The 17,789-nt window shown below is 40.0% G+C and overlaps 1 protein-coding gene across 1 annotated transcript in view; it reads right to left on the minus strand.

Annotated features, from left to right (window-relative positions):
* COLEC12 (collectin subfamily member 12) overlaps positions 1 to 17,789 on the minus strand; it is a 100,003-nt gene that overhangs the window by 8,525 nt on the left and 73,689 nt on the right. Inside the window, exons 3-5 of the mRNA XM_030496598.1 lie at positions 11,744 to 11,866; positions 4,824 to 4,922; positions 1,177 to 2,223 (exon numbers count right to left, since the gene is read on the minus strand). Coding sequence (XP_030352458.1) covers positions 1,177 to 2,223; positions 4,824 to 4,922; positions 11,744 to 11,866 — 1,269 coding nt within the window. The remainder of the gene's footprint in view (positions 1 to 1,176; positions 2,224 to 4,823; positions 4,923 to 11,743; positions 11,867 to 17,789) is intronic.

The raw sequence follows: 17,789 nt of genomic DNA on the forward strand, positions 1-17,789 counted from the left end.
GAAAATAATCTGAAGCACCTTGTCCTGTGAGCTGGACAATGACATCATGCCCTAGGTGACCAGCTGAGGCACCAGTCCCTGCAAGACACACTCTGTCCTGCATGTTGATGCTCCCATTCCCTCACTCTGCTACTTCCTTCTTGCCCCACCTCTCCCCTCTTATACTACAAGACTCTTTCTCCTGCAATGACCTTGTTCACTGCTTTGTCAGTAATGGATTGTCAAAAAGGGACAAAATGATGAATAGTGAGTAATAGGCTAACTGTGGGAAAGACCAGAAGTACTAGTTGCTAACCAGAGAACTATAACTTGAAAGAGAACAATACCCATGGTAGGAAATGGCAACACTGTGACAGCTATAAAAAATCAAAATAATTTGGGATTCTGATCATGGATGAGCAAATGCCTTGCCAATATTCTTCCCCCCACCAATCTACCTAATTTTAAATCCTCCAGAGATAAATTCCTAAACTGCAGTGATTTAGTTCTGGTTGAAATCAGAGAGGTTATGGTTACAGACATGAAATCTTGGCTCTAATTCAGCCTTCGTTTATTTGGAGCAATGGATTTATATTTGTGATTAGAGTTTTAGGCTTGACTGGTTCACATCAGGTTGGAAATACGAGTGTTCTTTTCATTTGGGATAATACTTGGCTGGAAGAAGCCTCCTAAACTTGATGCTATTTATTTCTGGAGAAAATAAAATATCCCAGGATTAAAAAACTAAGCAAAGTAGGATGTTTTCTGGCAGACTAACAGCTGGCTGAAAGTGAAATAGCAACTTGTTTTTCAGTAAGGGCGGACCTTTCTGGGAATAGTCCAACATATATTTTTTAGCCATTTCCTCCTTAGCAGGCATTGGTTTCTTGAGGTTCCACACCTTCACTAGCTTATTTTAGAACCTAAATCAAAACCAGACCCAGTCAGTCAGTCAGAATAAAATTTTGCTAAGTCAGAACCTTCTTTCATAACACCTCCATTGTAGCTATGTAAAGAAGGCATAGGAAAATTAACAAGGAAAATTCAAGCAACATTTACATTCCCAAAGTTTAGGATTAGATAATGGAAAACCCCAGGACTCTATACAAAATGCACTACCTTCCACAGAACCAAACAAGTAACATAAGCAGGAATTTGGCATAGACTATTAGAGGTATCATTAGGGAAGCTACATACCTTGTAGGATAGTGAAGTTCTTGATGAGCTGGCCATGTTTGGAATCTACCAGCTTCATTTCTTCCATGATCACTGACAAATTGGCAACTTCAACATCTAACCTTGACCTCATCAAATCCTGTTGCACCTTGAGAGATGCAGAGTCTAAGCGAATATTGGCTAGTGTGCTGTTCATAAAAATCAGCTCATCTGAATGTTTACTTAAGGTGTCTGTACAAGTTGTCCTGACCTCATTGAGATTGCTAGTCAGTGTCCGTAGATGATGAGCAGTGTAGCTGATGTTGCTAATGATATTGACTATATCGGTCTCAAAGACCTGGAACCTCTCTTCCAGCTGATTAAATTTGGCAGAAGTTCTGTTTTCATATTCTTTATGTTGTTCCTGGAGATCCTTTAGATTTTGTTCGTTGGCTTGGGCAATTGTGGTGATGTTCTCCATTTGCCCGCTGAAGGAGCTGAGCTGATTGTTCATGTCTTCAAGTGTATCATTGTTAGCTTTTGCCAATGCTGAGTTGTTGGCAGCCAAAGTCTGCAAATTTTGCACTTTCTCCTTAAGCCCATCAGTGTCCTTCCGGGCTTGAAGGACAACCTGCTGCAAATTTTGAAAGTCATTCTTGATTCTTAGAATAGCCAAGCTTGTATCTTCCATTGACTTCTGCAGGACACTGATAAGATTTCTTTGCTGTATTTGTGTCAGGTTTAAGTTGTTCAGGTTCATGATGACCACGTTATGAGAATGCACTTGGTTTTGCAAGTTTGTTTGGATATTACTTGTGTCTTGTTGAAGATTGTTGATATAGCCAGTATATGCCTGAAGAGTCTTATTGACACTGATGATCATGATAGAGTTACTATCTAAGGCACTTCTCATTTGGCTCTGTCTATCATCTAATACATTTCCAGACTCTTGCAGCTTCTCCAGTGTATCTTTGTTTCTGGTAGTTTTCTCTGCAATGTCATGAAGCTGCTGACGAAGAGCCAGAATGTCAGATCTGAAGCTAGACAGTTCAGTGTTAGTATCCATGGCTTTTTGTCCAGCTTGGTCATCTGTTGTATGGGAGATAAAATAGAAAGGCTTTAGGATGAGTTTTTTAAAACACAGTATAAGAAAGCACAGTGTATTTTAAGTACAGTCAGGTTGTCAAAATGTTTTGTGAATAGACAGAATGCTGTATTTTTCCAGAAAAGAGAAACCACTAAGCAAAGTTCTGTCACTAGACAGAGCAAAAATCAAAGAGGAATCAATGAAGACCTTGTGCCTTGTTGAGGAGAACAAAATGGTGATTCTAGCATCATATATGGGAAAAACTACCACTGATGAGTAAATGCAGTCAATTAGTGCTGTATTCTGAATGAAAACTCAATGGTAAACAGAATTCAAAATATAAAAGAGGTATCAGTAAGTACATGTTTTGAAGCTACAGCTGCATTTTGCTGAAAGCTCGTAAGTAAATTTTAGCTGCTCATATTTTCTTCTTCTTTTTCCTGGCAGGTGGAATATCTTCATTGTGATTTAGTACCTATAGTTCCATTTTTTAAAATCTTAGGTTTTGTTTTAAAGAAGTTCTAATACTTCTTTTAAAACATTCTGGGTTAGACACAAAAGCTTTGCCAGCAGGCTACTCTAGATATGACAGGATATAATGTATTTCTGTTTTTCTCTCTAATATATTCCTATTGCTTTTAGTGACATTTATTTTGCTGTTATTGTTTCCTCATGTTCTGAGTTTGAGGAAGGCAAAACCTTTCACCTTGAGGACTATCTCTGCTCTTGCTTACACTGCCCTACAGAATACTTCTGGAAGCTTGTCTGAATATGATTAAGCTTCTTTGGCTGCACAGCTCATCAGCCAGGACACGGAAACCAAGCAAATAAGCAGTCAACACTCCCTCTCAGGGAAGATTCCCTTTCTTGACCTCAATCACTTCTCTCTCCTACACGCAGTTCATATATTATTGTCCTCATGTAAGTGTAGCTGTATTTATGAATTACACACTCTGAAGTCCATCATTTCAGATGTCCCCAAGAGAGAGCAGGCTGGTTTTCATAAACTACAGTGAATACAGCTGTGTATGGAGCTTTCTTCTGGTGTGTCTGAATGAGTCATGATGGCAAACATCAAATGGTGGCTTGTGAGATTTCAGTCTGAAGTGTTTATGGAGTCTTTTGTGGATGGACATCTTCCCAAGCACAGTTCCTCTCCCTGCCACTTGTCTCACTCCAGAACCTTCTCAGCTCTGACTCTGTGTTTACCTCTTCGTTATAGCTCAAATTATATTGTGTTCCTCACACAGCTCTGACAACTGCCAGGTTCACATAAAGCTAATCCCCAAAGGCCTGTCTTTCATTCACCACATGCTGTTATCCTTCTGGCCCTACAGCAGTTCTCTTACCTTTATGCCTCCCACACACATTGCTCCATAACTTTTTTAACTTCCTCCATGGCAAGTCCATTTAAATGGGAACTGAAGGTCTTGAGCATCTCACTGGCCATCCATCCAGCAGCGTGTAAAAATGTGTGGGCATGAATGAATCAAAGGCACTCCGAGTTGTGAAAATTTAATCAGCGTAACATAATAACCCAAATATAACCCAAAAGTTGCATGTGCTTGAAGGCGTAACATTTTTCCTTCTGTATATTTATCAGTAAAAGTACATGCCACTGAATTACTTCATGTCTTTGAACTAAATGCACTGTGCAAACACTTCAGAATCCAGCCATTTTTTGAAGAGAAAAGTTGTAAAAATTTATGATCAAGCTGCAAGCAAGTAATTTTTCCTAGAAATACACATCTCAATATGTGGTTTATGAAGCTCAGCAAAATTCATTTCAGTCTTGAAATAAATTGCCCATGCATTATGCGTATATTATATAAATATTTTAATATTTAATAGATTGATATTTATATAAAAAACTATTATTTATTTTAATACTGAAACTAATTATATAAACTATATGTCTGTACATATATAAATTGATAATAAACAGCTCTGCTTCCTTTCCAGACAAGGAAGAAACATAGAAATGTACACTTAGTGAGTAGAATGAGAAATCCAAGATTTTTTCCATCTTCCTGCAAATTGAGAACTGCAATAGCACTCGGGAGAGCTGAACTCATAACAAACTTGAGTCCTATGTTCCCTGAGATGATTAAGAAATATTTTATGGAAGTAATCAACTTGCCTCACACATCAGAGGTTTGAACACCTGATTACTTGTGCACCCTTTAAAATGGCCTTCAGTTTTGAACCTTAATTGCTAAAACAGCATCAGGATGACTGGGTGACAGATTTCCAATGTATGTAGACTCTCTTGTGCTGTGTACCAGCTTCTGCTATGTTTTACATCTCTACCTCAGAGAAGACTCTCTCCTGAGGACAACCTTTAAGTATCTGTTTATTTTAGTATAAATGATGTCAGAGTGATTTCAGTGGGAACTGTAAATATTGAAGTATGCTTAAAATGCTGTCCTAAGGAGAGCTGCTCTTAACTGCTTTGAAGTGCTATCCCAAGTACTTGAGGCATTGGAACAAGTGCTGTGTCTTGTCAGAGCCATAGATTTTTCAGGCAAATTTCCTGCTGCTACCTGCCAGGAGAACACCTCGAAGCCATAATACAAAGGGACTTTGCTTGTGTGTGGATTACCTAATTTCTTCAGCCCACTCTCCACCTCTGTGAGCTTTTCTGTATATCTTCTGTGGGATGTTTCCAGGCCACCTGTCACATTGTCCATTTTTTCTACAACTAGGGGAAAGAGAACAGTATGTTATGGGAAGAATAAAAGTGAAATTGTTAAAAAAGTCTAGTAAACAATCAATCAAATAAAACCCCACCCCTCCCATCAAACTAAAAAAGAAACCACCTTAAAATTGCCTTGCTTGCCACTACACTCTTCTGTGGCTCTGTGAAATGTTCGAAAGATGAGCTCCTATCTGCTGGTGGGACCCAGCATTCTTCCAGTTCTTCAGTCTGCCAACAGTTCCCAAACATTTCTCTGCTCACGAGCCATCTCTCTCCCGAATGAGGAAATCCCTCTTTGTGGGTTTTCCTCATGAACCAAATCCTTTTCTTTTAACAGTATTTCCATGTTTCAAGCAGAGTGCTGTGTGGCAAAGGCAGACCGATTCCTAAAGGCTCAGATGCATGAGATGATTTCCTTTTAGTTTGCTATGAGTCATTTCTCCTTAAAAAGAACATTTTTTTCCCCTGTGCCTTTTAATCATTAAAAAAGGATACCTGGATAGCAAACTTTGGACCGAGGTAGCAATTTGAAGATGCAATTACTAGATATTTTGGAGATAAACTTTTAAACAATGGTACAGATATCACTCAAAACAGTCTTGAAACCATTCTTCCTCATTAAGATTGAAAGGATAGTCATTCAGCGAGTGTGGATTTTCGGATGACGTGCTCTTTGTCACGTCTGAGTCATTTTATTGTCACTGAGGCAATCTGATTATTTGATGGAATTGATACAGAAATGGAAAAAGCAGAGCAACAAATAAAGAGCCCGGGGTGACTTCCAGGGGCAAAAATGTGAAATGCTTGCAAGGTCAAATGCAGCCTCCAGCTTCCAAGGCAAACCTTGTCTAATAGGCTTTTGCATTCAAGCCACAACCAGGGCAGAAATTTCTTCTCATCATGAGATTATTTAGCCCTTTTGCTACACTTGGAGCAGAATGGATCTGAACCAACCCTTGGAAAGGCTACAAGCCCCTCCTTCCATCAGAAGAAATAAGATGCTTCCCATGTCTTGAGATAGTGAAGCCAATTCTGTGAGCCTGTGTGGGGTAGGGGGTACCGCTAACTCTCTGTCTGTGGATAATCTGCAGCTAAGAAACAGGCTCATGGAAGTTGTTGCTATGTAAAGATTTGGACTTTTACTAGAAGTGGAAATTTAGGTAATCTTTTGCTGCTCATGAGCAACCACAAGAATCCCAGACCTTTAAAGTGCAGTCCACCAACTGCTCCTTCTTTACTAACCTTTGCTCTTGTTTTTCTGACTCTGGGTACCACAGTTACCCAGGATGCTTTTATTGCTTCCCCAAAATCAACAGGAGAAAAAGCAGACTGAGATTATCACCGATGCAACTGCACTGAAGTAAACAGAGTTATAACAGAGAAAAAGTTTCAAAGTTTTCAGAGAGACCAGACACCCTTTGGTGAATTACCTGTCTGCTCCCTTCTATATCGCTAACAAGCCAGTAAAACAGAGACTTGACTGTGTGTGCAAAGATAGAGTCAGAGTGTGGCTTTCAGTATCTGAGATGACAGCAGATTGCTAAACACCAGATACAGGCTATAATAATGGCTTTGCTTTTTCAGGGGGACCATTGCTCAATACCTTTAGAAAACTTTAGAAAGCATTCTTCCCCCCAACATAGTGCTAATTTTCAGTGGTTCTTCTGCCCATCAAAGTTACATGTCAAAATGCTGTATGCCATTTTTCCTAAATGAAGCCAGAGTTGATTCTCTGTTTGTGCTGGCCAACTGTCTTCCAGGCTGGAGCTCAGATCAGCAAAGGTCCTTCAGTTACTTCTGACACTCCAGTGATGATGTATATACACTTATGTATCACATGCAGTGAGTGTGGAGACTATACTTGGCTTTTCATTCTGGCTCACTGTAGGCAGCTCCTTGTTCAGTCTGTGGTGTTCTGCTTTGTCTATGGATAGTCACTGTGAAGGCCATGGCTCATTCCAGGCACTGAGAGAGGACCTCCTGAAAGCATCTGGGTTTAGAAAGCAGGCCTACTCCTAGTGTTTCTGCTGGACCTGTGCCTAGACTAGCAATGTCACATTACCTATGAGTGTTATTAATTAAGATTTAGTGTAATATTCACCTGTTTTCTGCAGTTATGTAATACACTTGGAGTTGGAAAATGAATATATGTATTATCAATAATGAAAAGAAAATGTAGTTCCTTCCTTTTGCTGTACAAATGAATGCCAGTTTGTATGTCAGATCTTAAGTCTGTAAAACTGAAATTTTATACTATCCTATAACAACAAGAATGTTTTCATGGTTGAATGAATTCTAACACTGGAAACTTGGGTTAAAATATTCCCCTGAAGAGTCCAAAGCAAATGAAAATAGTAGAAATCCTATCAATATGTAGTAGCCTGTACTGGCAGTTAGATAAGATTGGATGGAATTAAAGATATGAAAGCATATGGCATTTTTCATTGATGAAAGTAAAAAAAAAATACAAAACCACGACCCCACACTAAAAAGACCGAAGCTGGTCTATGGCTATGGACATTCTTTGTGTGGAACACCCCAAAAATTTGTGGAGACTTTACTCAGAAGCCTTACTGGTATTATTGACAATTTGCCATGATATGTGGGGAAGACAGTGCCTGGACTGTGTCTGAAAGGTCATTAATGAAGGCTGCTAAAAGGTCTTTCAGTTCCCAGCAGCTTGTGTCCTACAGAAAGTAATAGCTTTTAATTCTGGTGTGTAACTGGATGCCAGACAGCAGCCCTGGACTGGGAGTGCTGACACAACATTTACCTGGAAGATGCTGGTTTAGAAGCTGCTTTCAAATACAGGAGGTATTGATTTTTATCTATTTGACACTGAACAAGCGATGACTTATCCAGATTAACTGATCAAAGTGCAGAATTAGCTATATCAGACAAACCATTTCTTTCATTTTAATTCTGTTTCCCCTCAGAGGGCAAGTCAGTCCTGTCATGTGAAGCATAGAGGAGAGAGGCCAGAGCCAAGTTCAAACCACACAGCTCCACCAGCAGAAATAGTAGAGGTCTCTGCAGACGTGAACTGCAGGGTTTGCTCAAGGATTCTCTGTGATGCAGGCTAAGCTGAATTTTGTCATCCCATAGACCAATGCATATATTTACTTTTTACAGGGGCAGGATCTTAGCCTCCATGGTCAAACAAATGGTGCGCTTGGGGGACTTGATCTCCTACCCATACTCCTTCCCCAAGCAAGTTGTAGCTTCTTTACTTTCTTGCTACTGCCCTGCAAGAGGAAAGTATGACCTCTGGGGAGAACGAGTTCTGGGGATGTTCTGGGGAGAAAGCTGTGGCCAAAGTAGGTTTTGTTGCTCTTGCTGTGAAGACATCATATGGACAGATGTCCAGTTATTTGGAATGCTTTTCCTTCCCTGGCAGTAGCTCTCACCATCATCTCTGGATGGAACTTTTGGTGGTAGGTGAGCATATGGAGCACTCTCAGGAGTGGAAGTCAAGTTCTTGGCAGTGCCCTGACCTTGAATAGCCACTTCCCATCTTCTCCAGAAAAAGGCAAAGGCAAAACATGGCAGACCAGCCATATTATCCCTTATGAAAGCCACTATGCTGCTGCCAACAGTCTGCTGATCTCAGAGCCTTAAGTTTGCTTTTGGATAGCTTCACCTTAATTCTCAGCTTGGTCAGATCTGTCTGCATTGTCATCTCACTTTCTGACACAGTCACTGTGGAAAATGTGGTAAAGACCTTCCTAAAGAAGCCAAAATTTCAAGTAGTTGCTGATTGGAACAGTGAGGACTGTCTGCATCTGAGCCACTATTTCAGAAGCAGGGACAAAATGTGCCACCTCACCAGGATGCATTTGCCCTAGGTAATGGCAAGCAAACTCTGTCTGGGAGACATATAAAATAAGTAGATGAAAGTCACAGTGGGCATTAGTCAAGAAACTGAAAAACAAGGACTGACTAGAGAATGACAATTATCAAATTTAAGCTGAAAGCAAGTTAACTTCCCTCACTGGAGTGAGTCACAGGGATATCATTCACCTTCAACAGGCTAAGCTGACACTGCTCATGCCAGAAAATAAGTTTGTATTTTACATTTAATTTAATGCATAAAAAATTACAGATGTTTTTAGCAATAATTTGTCTTCTCAAAGCAAACTAATAGTAAACTCAGCTTGTTATTCCTTCATGACCTTGATGTTTAATTCGTGTTTTGGTTTCAGGTTTCTCTAACCTTCTATGTAATTTTTACCAACAGTTTGGAGGTTTGTTCTATGTTGACTTTGCCTCCCATTGAGTTATTTTTTTGCCTGCCATATTTAATCCACTGATTAGTAGTTTTAACATTTTAAATCACAAAGGAGATCTAAATACCACGTAGGAAATGGAAGTTTTAAAAGTAGTTTTGGGCTTTATAAACATAAGCGTGGGAGGCAAATTTAATGGAAACTTAGCTACGAGACTGGAAGAATCCCTGATGCCAGCAAAATTTCTTCTTTCAGTGTAGTATTTCAGTAAAAAAGACAAGCCAAACTCTGATGCAGAGTGGAGAGCTTATATAAAGAAAGAGCTCTATAAAATTTTATTTTGAGTTTTGCTCTTCCTTGAAGGCCTAATTCCTTCCCAATGATCAAAAATATTGCAGTAAGTCCCTTGAACATGTACTGTCAGCTGGGGTTTTGTCTAATTCATGTTTTCTCTGCAAATTAGCACTTCGGCACTGTGGAGACAAAGATCTTAAGCTGCAGGTACAAAAGGTGAAATTAATGCCCGACATGACCATTTGCTGCTTGGCGTTACAGAAATAACACCTTGGACTAAACAGGACTTTTCTCCAGAGTAAGCCTCTTGCCCTTGGCATTCAGGTGGAGCAGTCACCAAGTCAGTGAGTGGTGGAGCAGTGGTCACCAAGATGTCTCAAGGTCTGTGAGCAGGATGTGCATTATCCACCTTCCTATAATCCTTTTTTCCCATTATTTTGTGGAAGTGGAAATTCTTTTGTCCTTGCCCTGGATAGATGTGGCTTGGTACCGCTATGACAGAAGGACTAGTCTCTGGTCAGGCACCAATGACTACTCAGTACAAGAAAGAGTTCTAGAAATGAGTGTAGCAAAGGTGGCGCCTCAAGATGAGAGCAAAGCCTGATGAAAAGATGGTGCTAGATGCTCCCATGGAGAAAGAATCTTGAAAACTGTGGATTAAAATGAGGAAGAGAAACTCCCTCTCCCAGAGAGATCTTTTGGACAGTTTCCTTATTGCTATGGCTTCCCACACAAGAACAAATGCTTGCCAAAGCAAGATATAGACCAATGTTCCCTCCAACTTGATAAGCTGTTTCTGATGCCGAGTGAGATCTGAGTCTTCTTGTGAGCCCCAGAACTGACAGCCTTGTATAAAACTCTCTTGGGAAAAATTCTGCTACATCCCAGGTGTTTACTGGCTGGGTTACAGCCTGGAAGGATTCCATCCTCATCTGCTGTAAGCAGATCTCTGCAGATTTGTATCTGCAAAAGGCCTAAGTATGTCCTCCCCATGTCCATATAACCAAATGATCTTATCTTTATAGATAAGTTTTTGAATCTGGACATTTTTTTTCCCTCAGAATCTGACTTTCAGAGGCCAGTTTTACATTCTTCAGGAGAATATGTGACCAATTATCTATGTACTCCGTTTCTTTACATTTGATTTTAATTTGCTACATTCCATCTGCTTTATTATGAAAAAGGAATACCTACGTGTCTCTATCTGTCCTTCATATTCTCTCATCTCCCTGACTGAATCTTCCATCTAAACCAAGCAGTTTTAATTTTCTTCCCACTCAAAACTGTACCAAATCCTCTTAAATAATTATTTATTCCTTTCTATTTCCACAATTTCCTTTTCTTTCACTGGCAAAGGACCAGAGGTGATGTCAGCTCTGCTACGAGCGCAGCTGCTGGCGGCACAGGATGCACTGCATGCTAATCACATGAATATTTACCCAGCTTCTTGGAGAGGTTTTGAAGCTACTCTCAGAGCTATACTCAAGCAGCTTGTTTAAAGCTAGTTTTGTTTTGTATGCAACATACTGTGATGTCCCGTTATAATACTCACAATGACCCTATTCACTTTCTTTTTCTTACCAGAAACTCATGCCTTATTTAACTTAATATAGATGTGACTACTCCAAAACCAGACATTTACATCAAAACATTCATAAGAATGCCTAAGTGGCAACAGTTAATTACTGCTGAGAACATATGGGAATTTTAAGTCGTGCTTTCTAATATGCCCTACTGATGACTTGCACAACTGACATTTTCTCCATTACTGGGTTGCGTAACTACCAGAGTCTTGGAAATTACTGTCAAAAGCATCTAAGTGTCTTTGTTCATCAAAATAATTGTAGATAACTCAATACATTGGCACATCCTGGTTCAATCTTTCTGCCAGATATTTCGAAGTAATATTGATTCTACGCTTTGTTACTGTGATAAATATTGTATTAGTAAGACTGTTCCTGGCCCTCTCATTAAAGATATTTATTCTGGAAAGGTGCAGTATAGTAAAACAGCTCAGCGAAATCAAGGTATAGCACATGTTACAGAGCTTTGAGTCTTCCAGTTAGTACTCCTTCATGGTAGAAGAATGATCACTTTGTTCTAACTTTCTTCTTTCAAATGTCTAATCTAGTTTCAAAACTTCAAAATTGTTTGAAACTCTAAGGTTGCAGTTTGTTGTTATGTGCGTACAAAAAGCCAACATTGCCAAGGTATTTATATTTCATGTGATAAATTGCCCGTTTACATAATACGTGGAAACATGCTTGGCTGAAAGTGAAATGTAGGGTTCAATGCATTACATACCTTTGTATCCCAGAATGGCTACTGTGATTGTTAACAGGGCACATAAAATATATAATAAGATGATGGAAAACTTCAGTGCCCAGTTATTTTTGCATTTGGTACATTGAGTCCCCTCCTGAATACCTGCAAAATAAGATTTTAAGAATTTTAAAACAATGTCAAGGAACACATTGCTAGTTTTATCTCCCCATTTCCTCTCCTCCGTTTTCTAACGAACAAGTTATTTATGTAAGCAGATGATATACAGGTGCCTGTTTCCCTATTCAGCCAGGATAGCCGCCATGGCGGTTAAAGCATTAGCTTAGTGATACAATCACTTTGGGATATTAGCATGTGGAAGAGAAGCAGTTTCTGCTTCAGTGGCTTTCCTGGGAGACAGGACTATTTTCTGGCTGTGCTAACAAGACTATGGTGAACTTTGGAAGTCAAGTGTTTATTAGTGTCTCCTCTGTCAGGCGCCATGCTGCAGCAGCTCTTTCTTAGCATTCAGTCTCCCTACCTGGGCAATAGGAGACAGTAAATACTCTGGCAGAAGGAAAATACAGAAATAAAACAGCATTGTGAAACCCTGGTAGGAGTACTGGTCCTGCTTTGTAACCATTACCACAAACAGTTGTCATGTGAACACTTTCCGTAATGAGAGAGACTTTCTTATTTTTGGGGGGTTTGGAGGATCCTATTTCCACAGAAAAGAAAGGGTGCTATACTGGTAAAGCTAGTGGTACACTTACACTAGCAGAAAAATTCTGGTGAATTTCCCCTTGTGGTAAAGTTTAAGAAAAAGGCCCTCAGGCTTATGAGAGAAAAGAGGCCTTGACTATTCTATATTTGAGCCTTTTGCAGAATGGTTTGATATCTTTGAGTCTATCAGGGAAGCAATATTCCTCTTTTCTCTATGTGCTCCTTGGGAACAGCTCGAGAGTGTTGGAAGCATTAAGTTACCAAGAAATTCATCAGAAACACAAATGCGTAAAAACATGAAAACTGGACCACTATGCTGGAACAAATGGGTGGGATTTACCCCTCCTTCCAATGTGTGTTAGGCAGGCCAGGATTAATGTAGCTCTCTGTGTCTGTCAGAAAACGCATTTCTTTGATATTTTACTCTATTTGTGTACTATTAGGGGAGTCCCACAGGAAAGCTTTAAGCTCTAATAAATTCTATGTACCAGATTACTTAACTAATCAAAACTTGCTCTGTAGCTTTTTATGAGTAACTTATATTTCCCCTGAGGCCTAACCCACAGCTGATTTTACTTTTCCCAACTCACAACCTTCTGCAGAGTGTTTTTTTATTTTTCAATTTTAAGAGAAAAGCACAGGCCACTTCCCCTGGGTTCACAGAGGACGGGTGACCAACATATCAAGTTAAGTCAACTGCATTTCTCTCTCAAAGAACAGCATTTTCCAGCAATTTCCTTAAACCCAGGGTACTTGAAGGAGGGATTACTGTGTTGGGGCAACTCAGGAAGAGGATTTATACAAAGTTTATTTGACAAGGCATTTTCCTCACTTCCCTCTACATGTATACTAGCTGTGTCTGACACAGAAATGCATCTGCCATAGGTCAGCCCACCTTCCACATTATGACATCACATGTTTTTTCTAAAATTTTCAGCTATGACATCATGTTCTGTTGCCATGTGATAAAAGCAATGTCATAGATTTGGGTTCCTTGGGGTTTAGGCATAAAATTATTTGGGAACATCTGGGTTGTTGGTTTTTTTTTTCAGGAACAATAACATTAGGGGAAAATGAGACAAAGACTTGCAAGCATAAACCCCCCAAGAACAGAAACTCCAGAGGGGAAAGGCTTCTCTCCTGCCTCTGTGGGTGGGAAGGAAGGGGGCTGACACAGAGACAGGCAGTTGCATAGCCCATTTATTGGTGACTTGGATTTGGAAGGCTGGTAACTCCTGAACTACAAAAGAAAAGGTGAAGTGTCCATAATTCAATAGCTAAGTTTGCTTATGGATCCTGATGTGTGGGCTGGTTTTCTTTGTTTGGTTGACAGGCTCAAGGAGTTTGCTAGTGGGGAAGCTCTGCTGGAAACAAAAAGTGCAGTTTTCTAAAGGTTTGCGGTAGGTATGCAGAGACTGACATTATTTCACAGTGGGAACTCGTGGTGTCTGGAGCACCATTTTGCTGCTCTTAGCCAGTACTGATGGGCTCATTGAGCCCCTGTGTGCTGAATATAAGGTTCTTCCTCCAATGGGTTTAAAATTCAGATTCCAATCTTGTAAGTCTTTGAACATCCCACATATCAAAAAACACAAGAAGCTTGCAAAAAGCACATCACATTCACCTTCTAAATACACAGATAACAGAAACCTTGATCCTCCCTATTTTAATGTTGATGGAAGCAGGACAAGATCCATAACTGGGAAGACTGACATACTGCAGAGGTACAAAGCACAGAGAAAGGCAGAAATAAAAACAAAACCTTTGACAGCACATAGAAAAGTTTCACTTGATTACTGTCTCATATTAAGATTACTCATTTTATGACGTGACCTGCTTTCTGTCACCGTACTCTGGCTTCCTGTGTAGTGTAATGAGCTGAAACTTTGCTGATGTCACTGGATGTATTGCAGTTCAGCATCTAGCATCATGTATGTTCCAGTGCTTCATAAGGATCTTGTTTCACTTGTCTCAGTCCTCTCTATCACTGGTTCAATAAAACAGCACTTTGGCTTTTCAGAACTTTTACTTTCAGCATATTTCAAACTGACATCAGAATACCACCCCAACAAAAGCCAGACCCTTCCATCCTTTAACAGTCCAGTGCTGTTGGTATCAATAACATAAACACAGTGTACTAAAGCTATCATACAGGCTAGAGCAATTCCATTAAGCTGGGCTGGAAGTGTGCATTGCATTGCCTGCTGGCGCTTTCTGCCTGTCAGCTTAAAACTGCATCTGACTGACACTGAGCCCCTGCTAACCTCATCTAACATGTCCCAGGTCCAGGGCTGGAGTAAAACTCCAGGGAGCTCTCACACACTCCTTTGTTTTCCTTTACCTAGAGATGGACACAGTAAAGTCTTCCAGAGCTTTTAAATTTACTCTTTATTGCAAATACATAGTTCTTCACTCTGCTGCTAGTTAACACTGGACATTCTAGTTAACTAAACGTATTAAAATTACTAAAGATAGAGGTACCTTGAAGGAAAGATTTGGAAGACTCATTCTGATGTCTTTCTGTGCAGTTAAATAGTACAGGTTATAGGCAATGATAAAAGCCAGGAATGCAACCCTCTCTGTACAGGGATGAATTACAGTGTAATCAGGGCTCCACAATATCCCCAAGCACTGAGCCTGGCTTCGAATTGCCCTGTTGCTCTTCCCCACTACTCTGTTTAAGGACCAAGCCCAAATAAGATTGTTCTGACAAAGGAGGATGCATTTAGTCTGCACTGTGAGAACACTTACTTTTATTGACGGGTTGCTCTGAAAAGATGTGATAGGCAAAACATTGAGGAACAACAGATAGGAGCTGATTTAAAATGCTCGTTGCGATTACACAAAACCCAGCAGGTTGGCATAAAATCGTACAGGTTTATCACATTAGAGTCAAGACTTGAAGGAGCCCATACTTGGGCTTTAATTTGACAAAACTTCCCCAATTTTACCCACTCACCTCCTTGCTTTCATGGCTTACATAAAATGCAGAGATGTGTAATCTCTCATCTAGAAAGCTGTAGAGTAAATGTACAGGGAAAGACCCTACACACCCAATCCATCAATAGAACATAGGTAAAACCTACAAAAGGGAATTCTCAGTTGAACTCAGCTCTTCTCTGCTTGTTATTGTTGCTCTAGTGCAGCACACTTCTCTGTGTGTCCTGTACACGTGTTTTTAATGTTGGTCTGCACCCAGACATTTGTCACTGACTTCCAAACCTGGGGAACCAGGGTCACTTCCGCATGATGTGCATTTCTCACTGCTGATTTGATCAACGTTTAATAAATATCGGATGGTACACAATGTGCCTCGTTTCGCTGGACACATGCTTTTTTCCATTCCTTTGCCTGACTTATTTTAATAAGAGCTCTGTTTTTTCTGTCTCACTGTTGGGAAGACATCTGGCCAAACAGACAGTGACCCAGTACAAAGAGATCCTGCTGGCTCACATGCTTTGGGGACCCCCTTCTCTGCAAACCAAGATGGTCACAAAAAAATATGCAAGTGAGACATCCCCCTGTTACCAGGCTTTGTAGTATTTGTTTTTATAGCATTGCATTCCAGTGACTGAAGACTTTGTTCTCACACAGGGGGTATACATCTGCAGATTCCTTTTGGGCTCCAGATAAGCAGAGGTTTTACTAGAGGAGGAGCTGGGTTTTTTTGGTTGGGTTTTCTTCTTGTTGTTCAGTGTTTTTTAATTGGAGACTAAATATCTTTGCATTTTGACATGGAGTATAACCACCTTATTAAATGCCTGACTCCTCAACTATATTACTCTTCAGGAGCACATCTTTGAACACTCAAATATGATATGCATACACTTTCTTTTGCTGAATAATTCTTTTAGAAGTATTTGCCTCTGTCATTTTCTTGGCTCTTGCTGTGGAGTGACCTCAAAATCATAGGTGGCCTCATAATATTTCTTCTAGTAGATCAGTTTTGACAAAGATGCAAGGTTTGCTTCGTAACCCTGACAAAAAATGTGCTGATAAGATGATTGAAGAAATGTAGTGCAGGAAATGAAATTACATACAGTACTTAGGAGGGGTTTTCCCCAGTGTGATTAATTGAAAAGAGATAAGGTCCCTTGAATTTCGGAAGGAAGACTGCAAGCCTAGTTTGCAGCCTTCCTAAGATACATTTCTCAAAGCTAATGTCTTCAAAACTGATGAACAGAAGATCTAATAGTTATATTTAAAGGGGCCTGAGCAAACAACGTACATCTAGTTCCAACTAGAACCAGTTGGAATCACTGCCCATGGTAGGGAGGTTGGAATGTATGATCTTTAAGGTCCTTTCCATCCCAAATCACGCAGAGTTACAACAAGCTTCCAGTGGGTGCCTATCTCACTAGCAAAAGATTATTCCGTGAAGAATCCGTCTCTAGGTTTAAATAACTAAATGACTTGAAAAACCCAGCTGTAAATGCTTAATTTCAGGCACGCGAGTGTAAAATGGTATGTTTTTACTAATATGTATGACTAACCACTAGTAAAGTAAGTCTGTCTCCTAGGACAGAAAGGATTATAAAATTCAGGCATTTAACTGTGTATGTATATAGCTACATATACACACACATTTATGTTCAAATATATAGAAAACTCTGTGTGTGTATGTTTTTTACAGAGAAGCTTTTGTACTGACACAAAACCAGTATATTACATTAGCACTTTAAAATCAAAAGCAGACGCATCTTTGCCAACAAAAAACTTTGTATAGCTTTGAGATTACTGGATCCATCCAGCCACAAAATTCAAAGTGAGACATTTGTCTTCTCTTCTGTGTGGTGCTAGAGGTTACTAACCTACCCTTCATGAAAACAATTCCTATGGCCCTCCAAGAAAGGTTTTGTTGCAGTCAGCAAAACTGATGATTTGATGGCTGCATATGACTAACCTACCTCAGAAAGCAATCGATCTTCATAATGATTATAAATGGCAAAAACTGAGACTGGTTCATGTTCCTTTAAATTATTGTTTTGACATAAATAACTTTCCTTCAGTTTAGAGTATATTCTTACAGCATAAAGGCTGTAACTTGAGCTAAATGTAAGAAGATGCCCCACATTTTTTCCTAATGTGTAAAGGTCGATGCCCAGTCCAAAGTTAGTCGATGGAGTTAGCATGAGGCTACAGCCATGGGAAGCATAGCACATTCTGGGGCTTCGTTGAGCAGTGGCCCCTGTAGCCCCCCTCCAGATCTGTGACCTATATGCTGCTGGACAACCCCTCTTGGGGGTAAGTCTGGCGAAAAGAGCAAATCACGGTTAGTGCACGACCAGTCTCCAGGGGAGCACTGAGCCCTTAGGTTGCAGTTGTGAAGTGCCTGGGTTGGGAGACCCATGCTGCCGCCTTCATT

The sequence above is a fragment of the Strigops habroptila genome, chromosome 1, assembly GCF_004027225.2.
Source record: "Strigops habroptila isolate Jane chromosome 1, bStrHab1.2.pri, whole genome shotgun sequence".
Classification (NCBI taxonomy): Eukaryota; Metazoa; Chordata; class Aves; order Psittaciformes; family Psittacidae; genus Strigops; species Strigops habroptila.